Source organism: Ochotona curzoniae, unplaced genomic scaffold (genome assembly GCF_017591425.1).
Source record: "Ochotona curzoniae isolate NIBS_2020 unplaced genomic scaffold, NIBS_Ocur_1.0 patch418, whole genome shotgun sequence".
Lineage (NCBI taxonomy): Eukaryota > Metazoa > Chordata > Mammalia > Lagomorpha > Ochotonidae > Ochotona > Ochotona curzoniae.
Window position 1 is genome coordinate 1 of NW_024466993.1, and position 22975 is coordinate 22975.

The window sequence follows — 22975 nt, forward strand, 5'->3', positions numbered from 1 at the left end:
GAGTGCTGAAAAAGAATACATATGCCACAGTATACTATGAGCTTATTCAAAGATGGAGCAAAGTGGGGAATTTTCAATAGGAAGATGATGACTGCATATCATATTCTGATATACATGATCCATGATCACAAGGATTAATAACAGGGGTGGCAGCAGTTCAAAGTTAAATGCATTTGTCAAACCTGCTTGTGAAATCTTCCAGCTTAGGCAGGGCAAAAGCGTACATTTACCCTCTGTTTCCCCCTTCTCTTCAGCAAGCTGTGGTTGTATGGCTATGCACCCACACCTGTTTTATACTTTTCAGACATGTTTGGCTCATCCCACCTGTAAAAAAGCTACAATTAGCTGAGGCATTTGCTAAGGGTGTGGGGACGTGGGATGAGTTGTAGAAGAAAATAGTAGCTTTGATCACATGAATAGTAACTGGACAAGGACTGAAATTTTTTTCAAGAAAATGCAGTATCACATTTTTATTCTTTTTCCTACCCATTTTACATATAGAGTAATACATAGCAATAATATTTCACTTTAATTGCACCACACTATTTAGGTTACAGAAAATTAAGGGGAAGAGAGACCATAATCAATGATTCAGCAATGTGACTTTATTATGTTGTTTTAGGCCACTAAGATTGTGGTATTTTGTTATGTCTGCAACAGGAGGCTCACAGAAGCACAGCCATTAGCACAAAGTGTAGAAGGGCAGGCGGGCTGGAGAGCTGGCAACAATCAGTGATAATGTGGACAGACAGCAATGTTGACAGCTAGGAGGCAGATAAGCAGGTCAACATCTTAGAGGAAGGTAAGAGAAGGAGAGGTAGACTGGAGGACAGAAGGCCAATTGGCAGGCAGCTGGAAGAGGGGCAGGTGGTCAGTTGGAAAGCAAGATGTGAGCAGAGGACAAGAGACACGGAAGCTGACAGGAAGACAGGATGCCTGGCAGAGACTCTCAGAACCAATCTTGTCCCCATCAGGGTTAGTGGAGCCTCCTGAGACGTAGATGAATCCCATTCTTGGACTTCAGGACAAGTCTTGGGATGGGGATAGGGACTTTGGTGGGATCTGCCAGCAGCTCAAAACGCAGCAGGGTCAAGGCCACGGCCACCTTCAGCTCGTTCATGGCGAATTGTTTTCCGATGCAGTTCCTGGACCGGGAAGGGAAAATGAAATGAGAAGTGGCCTCAGATCCCCCTCTGAGCTGGATAGGCAATTGTCCTTGAGCTCTAGCCCAGAGTTGGCCAGTCAGAGTCCTTGTTTGTGTGGCTTAGCCATCATCCATTTCCAAATAGTCACACACTGGCTCCAAGCCTCAGTCATGGTCTTCTGACCTTGACAAACACTACAGCTCTTCTGAGACTGTCCTGTCTCTACTCTTGAAGACACAAAGTCTCCTAGGAGAGCCAGTGCTGTAAGAAACAAAGTCTTATCACAGGAATTGTTTAATGCATTAATAATTATTGGGTCATACCCCCTCTCCACAATGTCTGGTTCCTTAACATAGAGTTCACTCATTGGTCAGAGCCTTCAGGGGGCAAATAGGCCATGTTGGTAAGGGTTCACTAGGGGAGTGTGGGAGTGTCAGCGGGGAAGTTCTCAGAGGTGAAATGGTTTGGAGCTGTGCCTACTGTCACCCATTTGCTCCTACTCAGTGTTTCAGCCTCCATCATGCTCTCACTGCGCCAGTGTCCCCAGTTTCTAATTACTGACAGAAACACTTATCCAGAGCCCAGAGCAGACTCAGGAACAGCAATCATTTCAGAAACTTCCCTTCAAATATGAAGCAAGGCATGATGCCTATGTTGAGGGTGGGATGGGTATGCGGTTTGGTGCAACATATTTCTGCTTTTTATCTCTGAGGTATTGGAGGAAAGGACAGTATCTTTTCTCCTTTTCCCCATGAGTGAGAACCAACTTGACATTGTAAACAGTTTGCATGTGACTTAAATAGACTCAGAAACAAGACATTAAACTCACTAGAGGCGCTCAGTTCTTCCCTGAAATGTTGGCCCAGTTTGTCAGATGTATTCTTTCTGTTACAGTTGCTAGTATGCTTACTGCTACTCTCCATCTCACATCTGGATTCTTCCTTATGTGAAGGTAGGAATCTCTGACCAGCTATTTCCAGTAACATCTTTGACAGAGCCAACCAGGAGAAAATGGGAGTAGCAATAAATCCTGAATAACCTTGCTCTGATGAATACACCCTATCTAGTTTTCTTATAGCCTTACTCCCTTTTCTAGTACAGTCAAAGCCTCTGCCAATATTTTATGGGGGCAGAGATGTGCCTGCTTTCTTCTAACTTAGCCATCTTGATCTTCCCCTGCTCTGTCTCTTTCAGCCGAAGTATCTGCTGCATTCGTGCAGGAAGAGTATGTAACAAGAGACAGTCCAGCTTACTCTACTCCAACTCTCTTGGCCCTTCCTGTTTTTTCTAACCTGTGCAGGATCTGTTCGTAACTCTCTCTCCTTCATTTCAAATGTCAGGAAGATGGGGAAATTTCACATCTGTGCGGCAGATAAAACCCAGCACCTGGTTTTCGTGGTCCTCCTGAAGGAAAATACATGCCTCACTCCCCTTTCTTCTTTGCCATAATGTGAAAAAGCTCTGGAAGAACTAGTCTTCAGATGACTTCTCTTACACTGCCTTTTGTTTTTTCTTTACCACCAACCAATCACCCTATAGGGTTGTGTTTTCCAATCCAGGTCCTTTCTTCTAGACTAGCAGGATTGGTCTTGTGATCACTCTGACCTAAAGGGTTCTCTTTTCTCTTGCTTGCTGAATTATGAAAGTTTCTCTGTCCATCTATTTGAGACTCTTTCTGTTCTAGATTGAGTCAACATATGCCATGATAAGCTTATAGATCTCTGCCATTGCCACTGATTTTCCCATCATAGGTCTGAGACCTCAAAGAATAAAACAGCCTTTTGAGAATTGTTTTACAATGTGAATTGAAGGAACCAATAGGTTGGAAAGAAAGTTGTGAAGGAAATTAGAAGCAAGATAATGTATTCTTGGTGACAAAGGTTAAAAAAGATAATTCCTGTTGATAGAAAGAGGAACTGTTGTAACCTTCTGAAAGTTGAGTATGTGTGAGATTAGGTTGGATAAAGTTAGAAGAAAATTATTTTAAAGTTAGTTCTTCACAGAAGCCCAGATAGCATGAGCTTATGGTCTCTGTGCTCACGGACTGTTTTAAGTAATGGGATCATATGCTGATGTCATATGCTAATACTATCCAGCCAGGATGTTCTGTCTTTATAGCTGACTTTGATAATGAAAATTTATGTTTTAGGGATAGCTGTTTGTGTTTTGTTGTTGTTGCTGTTGCCTTTACTGGGTCTTTACTGCTTGGAAAACCTGAGCCTTAAAGGAGTTAACCTTATCTGCCTCTTTTTCAACACCTGAGAGATCACCATAACTCTGGGTAGAACTGCCCTGTAGCTTTGTTTAAAATGCTCAGAACAGATGAAACATTACTTGTATTTTGACCACATGGTTTGAACCTCTGACAGTGTCACACTTACATCATGTCTGATGTGTGCTCTGGGCTGAATAAACTACTCAAAGGCTCATCATTTAATAAGCAAGAAAATGGGAACTCTTTAGGTCAGAGTGACCATGAGGCCAATCCTGCCAGGTTCCTAAGCTGACCCTTCCGCCTGTCACATGAGGGGATGCTCCATGGAACCCAGCAATACTTTGGCTGACATTCCAAAGGCTGCTTCTATGGTCTACTTTTAATAATAACTTACATGAATATGAAGAAAATAAACATTAATGCTGCTTAGAACATGCCTATCTAGTTCCCTTATGGCCTGGGAAAGCAGTGAAGGAAGGTCCAAAACCTTGGGACTCTGAACCTGAATAGGAGACCCAGAATAAGCTCCCAACTTCTTGCTTTGGATTAACTTAGCTCCGGTCATTGTGGCCACTTGAGGAGTGAACCAGCAGATGGAAGATCTTTCTCTGTCTCTCCTTTTCTCTGTAAAAATTTGCTCTTCTGATAAAAATAAATCAATCTTTGAAAAAAAGTGCCCAGCCCATGCTTTCCTGTTCTCCAGTAGTAGCAATACCTATTTCAGACTGTGTGAGGGAGGAGGTTCTCAGACCTGTGATAAACCTACAGCTGCAAAGCTGATTATGGATGAACTGTCCCCTTAAAGCCTATTAGGGAAACATTAACTTAGCTTTAAATATCTCACAGAAATATAAACTCAGAGATATTTTGGTCTTCATTTTTCCTTACATCATGTATGGAAATTTGTATTCCATTGAAGGATTACTGCCAACCTTTTTACTTTCCACATCAGCCATTTATTTTTTAGAGTATAATTATCTGGCCAACAGGTAGCCCAGTGGGTTTTTTTTTAAGTCCTGGGTTTTATGTTTACATGCCAGGAATCATTCAGATGGTATGTACTATATACTAAGTAATAGTGTCTTTTTCTCCAGATCCCAAGGACTTCCCATCACCCCCTGCCTTCCCCCAGCACACACAGTGCACTCACCTTGATCCTCCTGAGAAGGGCAGGAAAGCATGGCTGTGGCGATCAGAACCTGGTGCAAATCGGGAGGGGTCAAACACCTGCAGAGACAGGACCAGGACCAGGGCAAGAGGAGGTTAAGTGAGTAGAAAGGAAGCCCAGAGGGGGTATAAAACCCAAGAGATCACCCCATGCCACCCTCTCTGTGCCCCTGTACCTCTGGGTTTGGCCACACCTTCGGGTTGTGGTGAAGGCCATAAATGGAGAGTGCAACCACGATACCTTTGGGAAAGGCAGGAGACAGAGAGAAAAAGCTGTTTTTATCCATGAATAGGAGGCTCCAGTCCCTCAGTCAGTGGTACACATGTGCAAAACAGGAAAGGCACGGGTGCCACAAGTCTTCAGGTTGAACTAAATGCTCCTATTGCAAGAGTGCTAGGGTGAGCTTTGCAAAGCACCAGAGCTCAGGTGAGGATCAGAAAAACCATGAAGCCAGGGATGAGAAGCAAGAATGCTCATTGTTTGTTGCCCAGGTAAGAGCTCACGATCATGCATTTGTTCCCAAGAGCTTCAAGGGGTGTGCATTAGCTCACTCATTCCTAATAGCAGTCCTCCAAAGTTTGCCCTTTTCCACTGTCATTTTCTAAGGAAGCAATTGGAGCTCAGAACGGCTGAGTGGCTTGACTCTCATTGCACAGGACATCCATCAGTGGTGGGTCAGGAAATGCTGGCTCCTGAAGCAGGGGCTGCAGGGATCTGAGATCTGGTCCCCAGCTGCTCTCTCTCATCACCCTGAGAGTTCCTCAGAAGCTGGATCACATCTGATCCATATGTGGGGTTCCCCAACCTTCCTCCCTTGCTTTGAACATACCAGAAAAGATGCTTATCTACCTCTGCTGCATCAGATTCTCTTCCCAGTTCTGTACATCTTAGAGTACAGGAGATTAGGGTGTATTCAGAAGTTGTCAGTGTGAATGCCCACATGGAAAACATGCTAAAAAGTTAGTCATCATAGTGTGGCCCACATGCACATTGCTTTGTGTTTATTTCCATGCAGTTTTCCATATATTACATCAAATGTGAACATTATTTTCAAAAGTGACATTGCCACTGGGGTGCCTGAGTCATGTATCAGTCCTTGAAGTAGCAGTTCCTGTCCCAGTTGCTCCATATCCAAACCTACATCCTGCTGATGTGCCTGGGAAAGCAGTAGAAGATTGCCCAAGAACTTGGAATCCTGCTATCCACTTGGATGGAGTTCCTTCCTTCGGACCCTATTCCTCTTGTGGTAGGCATTTGGGGAGTGACCAGTGGATAGAAGTACACACACACACACACACACACACTCTCTTTCTCTCTCTCTCTCTCTCTCTCCATCATTCTGTCTCTCTAATAACTAATTCTCTATTTTTTTCAAGTGCCAGTGAGGACACAGGTATAATATTTTAATAAGAAGTTAAATAGACAGCTCTTTAATTGCAAATGTTTTCATGTATAGAGAGGGGAACTAATATTTACTGAACTTCTAGTGCAGTCCAGCCATGTATTGGGCATTTATATATCTCATTCCAGCTACAAAGGCACATTCACCTATTGATGAACAAAGGGAGATCAGATTGATTCAGAGGAGTAGGAAAAAACGGGCATGTTGGATCCTCCACGTGGCCTCGCACAGCACACAGGTGAGTTAGAGTAAGAAGTGCATACCTTTGGGTAAGGAGCGTCCATCAGGGAAGGTGACTGGCTTGCTGAGCTCTCTGGTAAAGTTTGGCACTGGTGGATAGATCCTCAGTGCCTCCTTGATGCACATAGTGGTGTAGGGCATCTTGTCCAGGTGGTCCCTGAAATAATGTTGATGCAGGGGAGGGGCAGGGCTGGGCACACCAGGGTTCCCCCTCTCACACAGGCAGGGTCCTCCCACCTCTTGGGCCTTCACTCACCAACTGATAGAGGCTCCATCCCCCAGGATGCTCTGGATCTCCTCGCGGCACCTCTGCTGATGCTCTGGGTGTGTGGCCAGAGCATAGAAGATCCAGGAGATGCCACTGGCTGTGGTGTCATGGCCCTCAAACATGAATGTGTCCACCTCGGCACGCAGGTCCTCATCAGACAGGCTGCTCCCGTCCTCCATCTTGGGAGATCACAGGGAGAGGGCAGGCTCAGTCCCTGCTCCCATGCCTCTAGACCAGATTTGGGCTGCGCTGCCACACTGACCTTGGCAAAGAGCAGGATGTCCAGGAAATCCAAGCGCCTCTTGTTCCTGATCTTCTCCAGCTCTCCTTCTTGCTGCAGATGAGCCTTCCTCAGCTTGATCACTCGATCTATCCCAGAGCAGAGGTTGTCAGGTGGAGCTGAGAGCTCCTGTCACCCCCAGGAGCCCCACCTGCCCCCAAATTGGTGTCACTGAGGAGTATGGGAGTGGATGTATGCATCATGGTGGGATCCAGCTTCCTCTGAAGCAGGGTGGGCCTCCTTGCAGTAGCACAGCCCAGGAACCTGAGCTGAATGTTGCAGGGATGTGGCCTCATTCTACTATTCCCAGTGTGATGATTCAGAGATCACAGCTCCAGACTCCTGCACCAAGGAAGTACTGAACATGAGTATGACCCAGCTGCTATAAGGGGCAAGGAGGGTGACTCTGCTTGAAAGACCTAAGTAGTTTCCTTGGGCTCTGCATGGTGGTGAAGGGAACTCAAGAGGAGGGAACAGAACCTGTATGCTCATGGGCAAGCTGGCAGGTACGGTCCATCAAGCGGCCTGCAGGGCTCAGTCGGTAGAGGGTATTGTTGTGATGAAACACATTTCTCATTCGGAAGGACACCAATTGGCTGAGTTCCTTAACAGCCTGGATGTAGGATTTGGAAGTCCTGATGGGAAAGACAATAGTAAGAGTGGAGGGCGACCTTTCCTCTGGAGGTGCATTCAGACTCTTCTGGGGGATTCCTCACACAGTGGGGGCAGGCAGCACTGAGGTACACATCTCTTCCATCTAACAGCCTCTGTGCGAGGGCACAGAAAACAGGCTTTCCCCCACCCTGGGGTTCAGGGATCTGTGACTGAGGCAGGGATAGCAGTGCTATGAACACTTGTCCTGAAGTTGACACCTTGCCTTTTATGGAGGTGAGCATTTAGGCTGATCTGTCAGCCTCCCAGTGGCTCACAACGGTTGGCAAGCCCAAGGAACCCGTAGCCGGAGGGCTGACACTGACCCACTGTCCAGCTGGACGTTGCCCTCGTGGCTAAAGGCACTCTTCAGGATGGTGTCCAGGGTCATCATCGAGATATCTTCACAAACGTCCAGAGAGGAATCCTGGCTGGGGAGCTTCTCCCATTTGTCCTTGTTGGGGGAGGGATGGACATTTGACTTTCTTCATATCCCCAGGAGCCCTGTACTAACAAGGTAAGGCTCTTTTCTCTGTAAATATTCTGGTGAAAATACCTCATTTTAGGAAATTCAGCCTCCAAAGCTGGAGTTTGTAATGTAATGCCATTTTTTAAGAAAATATGATTAAGTTAAACATGCTTCCTCATAGCAAGCTAAATTTTTCTTCACTCTCATGAAAAAAAGTTATGAGAATCATGGTTTGCTCAATGACAAAACATCAAGTTTTGAAAAACAAAGAGCAGTGGGACTCACTGTTCTAAGAGCAGAGTTAGATCTCTGGGTTAGGCAGGATCCCATTTGGTGATCAAAATGTACAGGTTATGACTTCTAAGAACAAAAATGTGGACTGCCATTCTTCCTCATTTGTTAAATGTTTGTTGATCACAATTGTATAAGAAATTAAAATCCATAGGGCCAGGTTGTGATGTGGTGGGTAAGGCCCCCATCTATGATGCCAGCATTCCATGTGGGCATCAGTTTGTGCCACAGTTGCTCCACCTCTAATCCACCTTCCTGCTAATGGCCTGGAAGAAGCAGTGGAAAATGACCCAAGTGTCACCTCTATTCATGTGGGAAACCTGGATGAAGCTCCTGGATCCTGTTTATGGTCTGGCCCAACCCTGGGCACGTTGGTCATCTGGGGAGTGAACCAGAGATGAAAAAATTTCTCTCTCCGTCTCTCTAACTTCGAGTGCCAACTAACCAACTAAACAAATCTCTTACACTGTTCTCCAGGTGACAGAGGGTGGCATGGCAGCAGGTAGGGCTCTGAGAATGTAGACCTGATACGCATTTCCCTACAAGGATGACTCAAATCCATGAAGAAGCCCTGAATCCAGGCCAGAGCCTGGTTGACTAATATGCTGTCCCAGAAGCCGCCACTGTACAGGCCAACCATGTGCAGATTGTGCTGGTGTCTGATGGAATTTACTTTATCTCCAGTCCACTAATGCAGAAGACTTGGAGAAGGGAACTAGGTCCAATAGAATCTTCATTGGATGGTGAGAAGAGTGTGGATCCATTCTGATACTGGGATACTCACTGGCTTACTCATCTTTTTAAAGGTTATTGGTCATTTTAGAGGCAGAGAGAGACAAAGAGATAGCTCCCTTCTATTGGTTCACTCTCCAAAAGTGTACAATGCTGTACTTGGGCCACGCAAAAATTGGAAATCAAGAACTCCATTCAGATCTCCCATGCAGTTGGCAGCAAAGTAACTGAACCATACTCTGCTGCCTCCAGGGTGTGTCCATCTGCAAGGAACTGGAGTTAAGAGCAGAGCTTGGGCTTGAACCCAAGCACACTAATACAGCATGTGATCATCTTAGTTGGTGTCTGAACGTCTAGGCTAAAGACCTACTCTCTGGCTTTGGTGGCTGAGGCATGCTTCATGGTGGTGTCAAGTAATGAGAGAAATGTGCTTGAAAGCCTCCAGGAACAGCCATAAACTTGTCATTCCACTATGTAAGTGTATCCTGACATTGTAGGTAGGTATGAACAATGGCAAAGAGTCCAGCATCCTATTGTCAAGATATATTTAACAGTTTCACTGGGAGTCCATCTTTGACTTGGAAGTAGGGATGCTTATGACTGTTTATGAAGAACTATACAATTATAATAATACAGGAGAGATCAGTGGGAGGGGGGATTCAGGGATGGGCAAGGAGAAATCTCAGAGCTTATAGAACTGTATCATAAAAAAAAAATCTTCAGGATAAATCCTGGCACAACAGCTCAGTGGCTGAATTTTCACTTTGCATGCGCCAGGATCCCATATTGTTCATGTCCCAGCTGCTCCACTTCCCATCCAGCTCCCTGCTTGTGGTCTGGAAAAGCAGTAGAGGAAGGCCCAAAGGTTTGGGACCCTGCGCCCATGTGGGAGACCTGGAGGAAGCTTCTGGCTCATGGCTTCTAAAAAGTCCCCAGAATGGAGTCCTGTTGGAGGTACTCCTCCCATTTATCCTGCTGGGATTCTGCTCTGGGAGTGGTTCCTTTGGCAATGATGTCAGAAGAACAGGGTTTGAGGACTGATGTTATGCAGAGAGTTAAGCTACTGCCTGGGACACTGTCATTCCATATAGAGTGCCAGTTTGAGTCCCAGGTGTTCTACTTAAAATCCAACTCAGGGGAAGTAATGCATGATGGCTCAAGTACTTGGGTCCTTGTCACTGTGTAGGAGACCCAGATAGAATTCTGGACTCTTTGACTTTGGCCTGGCCCAGTCCTTATATTGCTGCCACCTGGGGAGTAAACCAGTGAGTGGGGAATCTCTCTCTCTCTCTCTCTCTCTTTCTCTCTCTCTCCTTTGTTATATATATAACAAAGAGGGATAGGGTTTTATTCACAGCTGCCACTATTCACAGGGGATATATCTCTCTACCTTTACTGAGTGCTTAGAAACTCAGGTAACACTGAACCCCCAGGAATACCATGTTTTATACAATATGTACATATTTAAGAGAAAGTTAACTTATGAAATTGGCATAGTAAGACATTAACAACAGTTAATAGTAATACATTGCAATAGTTATGTCAATGTACTATAAGTCATTGAGTTATCATTTAGTATAATAAAAACATGTGAATGTGTTCTCTTAAGCTATCACATTGCACCGTGCTAACCTTTCTCCTTGTAATGATTCATACTGATACAACACCCATGTGATGAGCTAAGGTGAAGGGAATGGCCATCTGACAATGTGTATTAGTTGACCTCAGGTAACAAACTGCAGAGGGGAAACAAGTGTGTAAGAGGGACCGGCTGCATAGTAATAGGGAAGGAAGCTTCCTTCTAAGTCCTGGAAAGTCATGCATTTGGACACATGCACGTGTGTTAATGCAAGATTGTGTGTGTCTGCCAGGCATGTGTCTGATTATGTGTGTACATGTGCCAGAAGCGGTGTCTAGAAACATATTTCCACAGAGCACTGGGCCTGTGTGAGTCCTACTCTAGGGTGTCTGAGCCTTGACAATGAGTGTCTATACTTCAAAGTGTGGGATGAACATTTCTGGGTGGCATCCCATGTGTCAGTGCCTGTGACTGCAGATGTGTTTGAGAGTGGCCTTTGTGTGAATGCATGGGGTTAGGGCATGTATGGAGGTGAGAAAGAGGAGGACTTACCAGCATCACTTGGACAGAGTCTGCCATGAGCCCCACATAGGGCTTCAGGATGTCATAGTGGAAGGCTGGGGTCAGCATGCGCCGGTGCTGGAACCACACATGCTCTTCCAGCAGGAGCAAGCCATTCCCTGGGCCAGAGATGGGCATGTATTTGTATCAGGATATCAGGGTTAGAAGGATATCAAGGAATAACTTGGGTTGGACAAAAGAAGCCCAGACATGCATGGTGTAGCCCATAAGAAGGTGAGCTTCATAATGTGAGTTTCACAAATGTGGATTTCCCAAGCAGATTGATGTACCTGATGTGATTATGACAGCAGTGAGATACAGATTGAAAAGGTGCATGAAGTAGATGTATATCAATATCAGGCTGAGCATGTTGGAGAGGAACTGAACAATGATGTATCAGAAGTCGAGTCTCAGGAGCTCTATCAGTAATAAGGGGTGAGGGTCTAGTTAGAAGCAGAGAAAGGAAGCGTGATGTGTAGTTGGAGTCAAGAGAGTTAAGTGTGCATCTTTGACATTCAAAGAGGTAATCTTGGCAAATCTACCTGGACAGTGAGTGAAGTTCTAGTTTAGACATACATACCAATCCAGGGAGTCAGGAAACTGTAGGGAAGAGCAGCCTTTGGGTCTGAAAGATAAGAAAGAACTTACACAGGAAACTAGCAGTGTCCAAGCAAGGCAGCTCCCAGGAAAGCTATGGCCACACCACAGGCTACCATCATTCTTGATGACTTCATTTGCGTTTATTTCCAAGTTACCTCCCACAGCCTCCCACCCCCTCCTATGTTGCCTTGAAAGTCAACTGGACTTGGGAAGGTAGGCACAGATTATCAAAATCTGAACACCACAGGATCAGGATGGTGAGTTGGCAAGAAACGTTGGCTATGTAACCATGCCAAAGAAGACAGGTACTTGGTTATGTAATGACCCAGGACAATGGCAAATCCAGCTTAATATGGCTATGAATTTTGTCTGATAGTTGGAAAAATTAATGTAACCAATCACATCAAAAACAAGTGATAGAAGCTATCAAAATCTAATAAATGAAGATATAAGAATAAAAATGAGCGGGGGAAATACAGAAGAATAAAGGAAGAAAAGGAAAAAAGGAAAACAAGGAACGAGGGAAGAAAGGCAGGGAGGGAGGAAGTAAGTAAGAAAAAAGGAAGAAAGGAAGGGAGTAAGAGAGAAAGAGAAGGAAGAGAGAAAGAAAGGAAAGGAAGGGAAGAAAGGAAGGAAGGAAAGAAGTAAGAGCGGAAAAGAGGCAAAAGAGGAAGGGAAGGAAAGGATGGAAGGAAGAGGAAGGAAAAAGGAAGGAAGGAAGGAAGAAAGAAGGAAAAGAGAGGAAGAAAGGAAGGGAGAAAGAAAGGAAGGGAAAGGAAGGAAGAGAGAAAAAAGAATGAATAATCAGGATCACATAGCTGCTTTGAACTTTCAGTATACTCAGTAAACATTGTTGGCTTTGGGCTGGGCTGGTAGCTGGTAGGGTATACATACAGCTTTAATTTTGAACTGTCACCTTCTTTGGAGTTTTCCAAACCAAGGACAATGTACTCACAAAGGAAAAGCTGCTGCAGATGGGATGTGATTTAACTCACCTGATCTCCCTAGAATCACCTTTATATAGTCAGGGTCATAGATGGTGAAAAGGAGCTCACTCCCCCACAGCCAGCGAGGACAGGCACTTGGGAATTTCTCTACTCGCTTGAGCAGTTGTGGCAGCTCCATATCCACTGGAAACTGTAACCCAAGGAAATGAAATCAGTAGTATCTTTCTTATCAGATTTGATTGTAATGATTCAGACTCTGATCAGATCTCTTGCCTGGTCTTGAAGGTCATGACCCAAAGTCTGATTCTGTCTCCCTCCTGTGCTATCTGTGTTTCCTCACTCAGAAGTGCTTTTAGAAATGTATACGCAGTAGGAGCTCAACTGTTCAGGGACTGGGTCTCTAATGTCTGAAACCTCTTTATGGAACCTGTTATGCAATGGTCTAGCCAGACCTGTGATCAGAGAGGGATTACTAGTGTACCCTATTTATACTGAAGAATAAGGCAGCCACTGTTAGTGATACACCCATGTGATCTCTATTAAACACAGTCTAGTTGACCTTGCCTCTGCTTCCCTGGGTTCCCATGGCTCCTTGGGTGTCTCATGTTTCAATCAAATGCCTTAGGTGTTCAATCAAATGTTCAGGTGTCCCCCTGAGCTGGGCTTAAGAAGAACTTTCAGGGACCAGCCTTTGAAAAAAAAAAAAAAAGAGAGAGAAGAAGTCTGAGCCCAGCAGTGATTTGAGAATGTGAGTGAATCCAAGATGAGTAGAGGATGGATGGGGACACTCATGATTCATCCAACAGCTGCTTATCAAGTAAGTACTCACCCTGTACTGATTGCCTTCTCAGGAGCTAGGAACTTTGAGGGAATAAAGTCCCTGTAACTATTAAACCAACATGTTAGTGAATTAGGGGCAGCATGGACAGGCCTGTCCTCTCTGAGAAATGTCCTGTTCCCGCTACTTAGGAGGCTGCTCTATAATCCCTGCAAAAATCCATCTTATAATCAGTTCTTGGCTTTGATCTGGTGCAGCCATGACCTAGAGAGTAACACCCCAGTTTCTTGCCTCCTTCTCCAGGATCTACCCATGCTGGCCTATCCCAGGTGTGGGTCCCTGTTTTAACACTGTTGTCATGCCTGATTCCTGACTGCTTGGTGCCCAAGCCAGTCAGCTCTCTGAAAATCCTGCCTCCTGGCACTGCCGTAGTTCAAACTAATTACATGTGGTTTTCCATTCCTGATAAAGCTGATAACAGCAGTATTAAAGAAAATAAAATACTTATAAGTGCTAGAAATAGTTGTTACTACTCAACCAAAGAGGAGTGGTGGTTCAATACTATGAGTAACGTTATTGGAGAGAATTTATTCAGTACTGATGAGTGCATATGTCATCTCACGTCTATCAGTGTTAAGATATTAGTACCTCTTAACATCAATTCCTAGCTCAGAAAGGCGCATTGTTATATTGTTATCTAATAACAATATAACACCAAGGCGACTCTTTATCCTGGCACTCCTCACACCTAGTCCAAATGCTCCTTGTATCACACTCTGTGTGAACACTGAGGTTCAGGGAGAGAACGATGTGCTTGACCTCAAGGTGGACAAAGTCCAAGGTACATATTAGAGGAGTGGGGTCTATTTAATATACAATTCAAACATTGACATGCTTGCCCGAGGACACAGACTTCTCTCATGTGCACCCAGGACCATCAGAGTTCCACCCCTAGATCATCTCCTTGCAGAGTCCTTCAGACTCGCGCACGTGAAGCCAGGTGGTCCCCAGCACCACATGAAGCCCATCTACCCCAGCTGAGCGAGCTCTTCCCTGTGTCTTGGACCCCTTCTGTGAGTCCTGCCTATCATCTCCACACACAAACACTCCCTGGCTGAGATTCCTTCATATTGATGTCCGGCTTCCCTAGCAAGTCCAGGGCCACATAGAAAGGATAGCTCTGAGTGACTGTGGCCAAGGACACCTCTAGAAGCTGATGTTTTGAGAACAGCTGGAGCTGCAGGGGATGCTCAGCCTGGAGATGCAGAGACTCAGGAAGAGCAATCATTGCCTCCAAAGTGCAGGGCCTCAGAACAAAGAGCAGATCCACATGAGGAGGAATGCATGACAGCTGAGTCATGGCAGGTGAGTTCCTGTGAGGGGGTGAGCTCTCTGTCACTGAAATGAGTCCAGACCTGAGATGAGCTTCATGTACCTTGCAGGCTGTGCATTTGTCACACAGCAAGCTGTGCCCTGTGGGTCAGCTGAACTGACTCCAAGAGCCATGATCCCCCCCATGAGGTCACCCACTCCCCTGTCCTTCTCCTTCCTACCTCTCGCAGGTGTCCAAAGAGCCAGTGGGATGGAGGGCTTGGGAACTGCTGGAGAGCTTTGAGCAGCCATTGGCGGCGCAGGTAGTGCTGGGCTGCCTTGAACAGCAGCAGAAGCAAGCCCAGCAAGAAGGCCACCTGCAAGAGCCCAGAGAAGCTGCCCGGGAGCCTGGCAAGGTTTAGCGCGGAGACACTCATGATTCAGCAAGTGCTGGACTTGTGACCTGTTCCTCTCTGTCACTGATTGCCCTTATGTACACTTACAGGAGTCCAGGGAAGGTTGCTCCACCCAGCTGAAGGGCAGGTACATGGTGAGGCTAGAGCTTGAATCACATAATCCCCAATTTATTAACCCAGAAGAATCCACCCAGAAAAGCTGTCTCAAGAGACAGTAGGAACACCCCTGCATCCACCAGTTTTCTGCTTTCCAGGATATCCATGGATATTTACTGAGTTCCTACTATGTGCCAGGCAGCATGGAAGGTGGTAGGACACAGTTGTAAGGAAAACAGTTTTGAGCTTTAACCTCAAGGAACTCACAGTCTAATTTACCAAATGTTGTATAAGATTGTTGGTTTTACTATTACTCAGGTTTTAGTGATAAGATCCCTGATTACAAAGAGGCAAAGTGGTGTGTTAAAGAGCTAAGAATTCTTCTCTGTTCAACTCCCAAACTGCCTACTCGAGATACTTACGGAATATTCCCTAAGTCTTGACAGATGGCTGTCAGTTATTGCCTGAGAAGACTGTGGGTGGAGGCAGCACTGGCGTTGAATTCTCAGGTCAGCCTCACTGCTGTCGTAGTTAGGAACCCAGCAGAAATGCTCAGCGTCTGCTTTCACGAGGTGGTAGTAACACCTCTCATAAGTACCCCATAACACTGGACTCTGTGCTTGGTATATGCTTGCGGGGAGGGCATCTCAACTGATCTAGAACTGAGGTCTTGCAGCAGGGTGGAGGGGTCCACATGGGGGGAGGGGGCGGGGGGAATCCCAGTACCTATGGAACTGTATCTCATAATACAATGTAACCAATAAAAAAAAAAGAGTACTTGTTCTTTCAGCCATTCATTTGCTCAGCAACTACTATTTTCAGACAATCTAGTGGCAGAAAATGAGCCATAATTAGGCTGTCTTGGAGGAGTGGAATTTCTAGCCAGGGAAGGAGAAGATTATCACAGAGGAATGGACTCTTGAAAGATGAACAGCAATTCACCAAGTGGAGAGCAGGGCGACAGTGACACACAAAAGAACAACGGTGTGTTCATCTTTATGCTCTTTACTCGCGTTTCTTCATGACTGTCTGCCCCAAGGCCAAGTGCAATGCTCAGGATGCACAGCATAAAACACAAAAGGTAATTCAGACAATTCCTTAGCAGCAGGGTCTTGCAGCGGCCATGAGTTTTCTCCTCTCTCGGTCCCTCAACCATCCTGCTTTCCACACTCTTGTGACCTGCAATGTTTACATAAGTCATGGGCCAGAGTTCGTTCCTTTACGCCTGAACCCCAGTGCTGATCAAAGCAAAGTGCAGAGGATCATACCGCCTCTCGCCTGCAGCCTCCTCTCTCCCAGACTCCTCCCCCTCTCTCCCTTCCCTGCTTCTTCAGTCAGCCTTAGGTCTCTACCTCCCATGCATCTGAGAAGGAGACACCAAGAGCCGTCCCTTTGTGCTCCACCACACCCCAATTCTTAGGCTGAAACCTCACTAACCTGATGATATTAGGAGAAAGTGCCTTTTGAAAATCTGGGGAAGTAGGGTTGCAAGTATCATAATGCTCTTAAAATTATTAAACACATGAAATTCATTCCCTTCATATAAATAGAAAAAATATTTTAAATCAACACATAGTAATTATATGATTTATGTGATACAGGGAGATATGTTTTTACATGTTTAGAATGTATAATGGCCAGATCAGGATAACTGGCATGTCTGTTGCCCCGGCCCGCGGGGTCTTCAACGGAGATATGGGGAGAGAACCGACAATTGGGGGGGACAGGAGACATGAAGAATGGGAACAAGACAGGAGGTCTGATCAAGCTCCAAAAACTTTATTTTCTCAGGCAGTATTTAAGCAGCAGGTAAGGGCTGGGGGTGGAGGGGAGGAGTTTTACAGCAGGATGTGGGCCAGATAGGGCAGAGGTCACCATGACAACCATTATCTTGGGTGAACAATTACAGGTGAAAGGTTACCAGGAAACTAGGTGAAGGATACCTGGATCTTGCATTCCAAGACCATTACAAAGTGAGGAAATAACAAAATGGAGTCATTCCTGCTGTTCAGCAGGTTTCTGGTCCCAGGCAGTCTGTCACATCAGACATTTATTTCTGTGTGTGAGAGAACATTTGCCATCCTTTCTATCATTTTGAGATGTGCAAGTAATTGTTGTCAAGCATGGTTATTCTGTTGTGTAAGAGAAACTTAGAAGTGATCCCCTCATCCAACTGCACGTGTACCCATGAACTCTCCTCTTGTCATTTCCCTCACCCTTAGGCTTCCCTAAGCTCTGGTAAGCACTGTTTTATTCACTTCCATGATATCAACTTTTTAGCTTCCACATGTTAACTGAAGACATACAGTATTTGCTTTTCTATGTGTGACTTATGCCACTTCATATAATGTCCTCAGTTTCCATCCATGTTACCACAATGACAGATTTTCACACTTTGGATGGCTGAGTAGTACTCTCTATTGTGCTCAAGTACTCTGTATATCATCACGTGATTTTTGTTTATCCATTAGAGGACAAGTAGGTTGATTCCAGTGTTAGGGAAATAGGACTAACTCCCCTCCTTTCTTTCTTTTTTTTTTTTAAGATTTATTTTTATTATTTTTTTTATTGGAAAGGCGGATGTACAGAGAGGAGAGACAGAGAGGAAGATCTTCCATCCGATGATTCACTCCCCAAGTGAGCGCAACGGGTCGATACTATGCCGATCCGAAGCCAGGAGCCTCTTCTGGGTCTCCCACGCGGGTGCAGGGTCCCAAAGCTTTGGGCCGTCCTCGACTGCCTTCCCAGGCCACAGGCAGGGAGCTGGAAGGGAAGCGGGGCTGCCGGGATTAGAACCGGCGCCCATATGGGATCCCAGGCGTGCAAGGCGAGGACCTTTAACCACTTGTGCCACCGCGCCGGGCCCCTCCCCTCCTTTCTTAACTCAAAAATAAAGTTCTACCTCTTTTTTTTTTTTTTGTCTCTGAGTTCTCTCTCACAGAAACTCTTCACACCTGGTTATGTTGGAGATTTTTCAAAACAAGCACTTGTACTCCTTACCAGCAAGCTTCCAGTTTAATTAGTGCAGTGAAATTGCAAGACCTGTAGGACACCGCTGTGGCTAGCCCTTTCTGCAACTCGAAGTCCCAGGGTTTATCCATATCTTCCAACCCGCTGCTGCTGCTTAAAACAGGCCCTCTGTGCAGCCAAAGCGATGTCTCCTCTCGTCTCTTCTCAACCTCTCAGGACTATTGTTCCTTTTCCTTCTTGTCCTTATACATTAGCTCTTCTTGCAGCTTTCCTTCTTCCTCTTGGCTCTGCACCTGCTGCTCCTTGGGACACAGCACTGCTTCTGTAAGATGAAAATGTATTGATCAGTTGCTTGGTAACCCATCCTGGTTGTTCTGGGTGCTTTGGCCCACCAAACACCTGTCATATATTTGGATCTTATGACTCATGTTGCATTAAATGTCTGTAAATAGAAGTTATTTGACACACTTTTTCATTATATACGTAATAGTATATATAATATACATTATATAATATAATGTAGTATAATATGATATAATAATAAATAGTAGTGGTAGTGCCAGATTATTTAGCAGTTGTAGTTGTAGATTTTTTCCTTAGGCACATATTAGACACATACTATTTTATAAAGTGGCTGTGTTACTTTATAATCATACTGACAGCTTATGAGATTTTCCCAATCTACTCATCCTTGGCAACAACGGTTGTCTATTATCTTTTGGCTATAGCCACTCTGACTGGAGTTGGGTGATAATTCATCCAACAACCAGCTGTGTTAATAGATGGCCTTTTAAGGTCCTCTTTTGAGAAATGTCTACTCAGATTATTCTCCCATTTTTTATCATATTCTTGGTAGATTTTTTTCTTGCAGAGTTGTTTGAGTATATTATGTATTCTGGAAATTAACCCCTTTTTGGATGAATAACTTGCAAATATTTTCTGTCCTTTTGTAGGTTTTCTCTTGAATCTGTTGATTATTTGCAGAAGCTTTTTAGTTTTATGTAATCTTGCTTGTCAATTTTGCTTTTGTTGCTTTGGGTCATATCGAAAAGGTCTTTGCTGATAGCCACGTCTCTAAGCATTTCACTTTCATTCCTTCTAATGATTTCATAACTCTGGCTCTTAAATGTAGGTGTTTGGCCCATTTGATATTGATTTTTGTTTATGATAAAACCTGGAGACTAGTTTCTGTTATGAATAGATGTATAGTTTCCTAGCGCCATTTAGAAGAGACATCATTGTCTCCAACATATGTTCTTACTGCCCTCATTGACAGTTGTATGTGCATGTGTGAATTTGGTCAAAGTGTCTACTTTTATGTTGGTATGATGTTGTTTTAATTAGTTTAATTTTGTAGTATGTTTTGAGATCATCTGCTCAGGATTGTTTTTGTCTGTTTGAAGTCTATGTGATTTCATAGAAATTCTAGGAATGTTTTTCTTCTGTAAAGAATGTTACTGGTACTTAAATGGGAATTGCATTGAATCTTTAAATCATTTTGACTACTATACATTTTAAAAATAGTATTAATTCTCTCAATCCATGAACACGGTATATCTTCCAAGTTTTTGAGGCTTCTTTGGCTTGCCTTAACAGTGTTATGAACATTTGCCATAGTGGTTTAAGACACCAATTTAGATGTCTGCATCCATATCTGACTATATGAATACAGTGCCTGGTCCTATTCCTGATCCCAGTTTCAGGAAAATGCAGACACTAGGATAATGCAGCAGTCCTGGTTTAAGGTCTTGGGTTTATCCACGTGGAGGATTTGAATTGATTTCCAGACCCCTGTTTCAGTTCCCAGCCTGGAGCCTTTGGAAGCTGATGAGCAAGTCAACAGATGAAAGCCATCTCACTCTTCTTCCCAACCTAGGTGTGTGTATATGTGCGTGTTAAATTATTTAATCAGTCAATGAAAACATTTATTCCTAATGTTTTGTAACTAGTAACTAAGGTGAATGGGATTTCTTTATTGATTTCTTTCTCAGTAATTTTGTCATTGGTGTATAAGAAAGCTACTGGGGCCTGGCACAATGGCTTAGTGGCTAAAGTCCTCACCTTGCATGCACTGGGACCCCATATGAGCACTGGTTTGTGTTCTGGCTGCTTCACTTCCCTTCCAGCTTCCTGCTTGCAGCCTGGGAGAGCAGTAAAAGATGGCCCAAACCTTGGGAAAGTCAGATTTACAGAGAGAAGGAGACTGACTTTCCAATAAAAATAAATCTTATAAAAGAAAGCTACTGATTTCTAAATATTGATTTTGTATTCTGAAACCTCATTGAATTTTTATTTTTATCAACTCTTAATACTTTTTTAATGGAGGTCTTAGATTTTTTTTCTATGTATAAAATCATGCTGTCTGCAAACAGGGGAAAATTTTATCTCCTGTTTTCTTGATTGTTAAACTCTTACTCTTTATATTGTATTTATTTGGCTAAAACTTCCAACACTATATTAAATAAAAGTGGTGAAAATGCAACTCCTTGTTTTATTTCTCATCTTAGAGCAAACACTTTCTAGTTTTTCCCATTTAATATTCAGGGGGGGCGGAATTTTTTTTTTCTGCCAAGAGGTATTTGAATATATTTATAACATTATTCAGAGGCCATACAAAATTATCATCTCAAAAATTAACCTGCTATAGATTCATTGAATTTTGAGTCTTGACTGCAGTCTTGTCTTGGCAAAGTCAGACCAAGTGATTCTGTGAGCACTACACAGCCCAGGAGCCAGACATTCCCTACCCTTAGTGCAGGTTGTGCATCTGTCATCTATGACCTTCACGGTATATTTTCCTTCTATGTCTATTGCTCAATCATAAACAAGTGCTGAACTTCATCCAATGGTTTTAATGAATTTATTGAGATGATGACATTGTGTTTATCCTTTACACTATTGCTGTCATGGATTATATTTATTGGTTTGCATATATTAATTATTGTTTTACAAGCCTGGAATCAACTCAACTTGATCATAGGGTATAGCTTTTATGATGTGTTGTTACTTTCAATTTGATAGCATTTTGTTGAGAAGATTTGGACCTAAGTTCAGCAGGGATATTGGTCTGCAGTTGGCCTTTTTCATTGTGTTTATGAGATGTGAATGCCCTTTGATGATTGGAATGAGCCACTCTCCCGGTGAGCAAATTTAACTAAGCCTTTAATAAAAGATCAATTCATGTAAAGACAACAGATTTTATATGTTCCATAAGTGCAATTTTAAGATACTTAACTCCTTCCTTCAAACTTTTTTATTTCCTCTATTTTTAGATTTATTCTTTATATATTATAAAATCATAGCTTTTTAAAATTTTATTTTTAATATTGTTTACATAGTTGAAAGGGATGCAGGCCAAATGGGTCTTTGGTTAGGGTGGGAAGGATAGGTATGGAGGAAAGTTAGTGAGACATGTGTTTCAATCTTTTTCCTTCCTGTGCCCACAGGGGAGAGGCAAAACTATATTAGCACCCAGGGATAAGGGACAGTAATTTGATGATGCCTTAGAGACCCCAATGTGGGGAAGAATATTTCAAGGGTGTCATGACAGAATTTCATTCTTTTTAATGGCTGAATAGTATTCCATGGAGTAAATGTATCACAGTTTCTTTATCCACTCCTCTTTTGATGGGCATCTGGGTTTTTTCCATGTCTTTGTAACTGTAGATTGTACTGCTGTATGCAAAGGCATGCAGGTCACTTTCTCATATGTAGATTTTATTTCCTTTGTATATATTGCCAGCAGTGGGATAGCTGGGCCATACAATTTTCAGTTCTCTTAGCACTTTCCATACTGACTTTCACTTACACCGAGAGTGAAGGAGGGTGCTTTTCTTCCCACATCCAGCAGGTGTTGTTAGCCTAGTTCTGAATGTAGGCTGACTTCACTGGAGTTAGGTGGAACCTCAATGTGGTTTTCATTGTATCTCCCTGAGAGCGATGGAGCCTGAGTATTTTTTATATGTCTATTTGCCATTTGAATTTGCCTTTTCAAAAAAGTTTGTTCCTATTCTCATCCAGGTTGTGTGTGTTGCTGTAGTTGAATTTCTGAAACACTTTTATAATCCTGGATGTTAGTTTCCTGTCAGCTATATAGTGTGCAATGACTTACTCCCATTTTGTTGGTTGCTTCCTTATAGATTTTTTTTTTTTTTTGCTTTTCTGTACAGAAACTTCTTAGTTTGATATAGTCCCATTTGCTTACTTTGGCTTTAACTGCTGTGACTTTGGTGGCTTTTCTAAGAAGTTTTTCCAAATCCCTAGATCTTGGGGAGTGCTTCCTACCTTTTGCTACAATAGTTTGTATGTTAGAGAATACAATGAGAATCAAACTTGAGCACAAATGCATTAAAATATTTTAAAAACAGCCCATTAGAAATTTAAGTTACACGAATGAAAGAAATCTGTTGATTTAGCAGTCTCGGTTTAGGACAAGGCAATAATTCAGTTTTGGCAATAGTTGAAGATCTTCAGATGCATTTGAAAATTATAACCAATTGATTAGAGTTACTTCATGTTCTTAATAACAAATTTGGCAAGTTTTTACAGATGATTTACAAATGTAGATAGAATAGAATGCAAAACTCGATTACAAGAAAAGTCTTAAGCAATCAGAGCTTGAACAACTGTGACTGGAACTATAAAACAAGAAGAATCACTTGTTACTCCACATAGTATTTGAAACAGACCTAAATAGTCTTTTACTTTTGTCCAATCTAAACTTACTAATTGTACTAAAATTTCTTATGGATCATATGAACAAGCACAGTTACCCTTTTAAATAGTTTTTTTTTGTTGTTACCGAAAACTCTAAAAGCTAATTCACAATATATAAAAGGTATGACATTTTCTGACCA

General features: G+C 43.4%; 1 protein-coding gene across 3 annotated transcripts; it reads right to left on the reverse strand.

Moving 5' to 3' along the window:
* Positions 1 to 604: 604 nt before the first annotated feature.
* Positions 605 to 15074, reverse strand: LOC121167664 (cytochrome P450 4A7-like). 3 transcript variants are annotated; one of them, XM_040997212.1, is made up of 12 exons: positions 14880 to 15074; positions 12597 to 12738; positions 11582 to 11626; positions 10993 to 11120; positions 7696 to 7823; positions 7199 to 7353; positions 6701 to 6807; positions 6427 to 6617; positions 6194 to 6327; positions 4704 to 4768; positions 4511 to 4587; positions 605 to 1145 (listed from the first exon to the last, which is right to left on the reverse strand). In XM_040997212.1, the coding sequence occupies exons 1-12, from the start codon at positions 15072 to 15074 to the stop codon at positions 977 to 979; spliced, it is 1536 nt and encodes a 511-aa protein (XP_040853146.1). In that variant the 3' UTR covers positions 605 to 976. The 3 variants fall into 3 exon arrangements, with proteins under 3 accessions (XP_040853146.1, XP_040853147.1, XP_040853148.1); XM_040997213.1 differs by having other exon boundaries at positions 7199 to 7251; positions 7690 to 7823; XM_040997214.1 differs by lacking the exons at positions 6427 to 6617; positions 7199 to 7353 and having other exon boundaries at positions 6194 to 6381; positions 6697 to 6807.
* Between the last annotated feature and the right edge of the window lie 7901 nt (positions 15075 to 22975).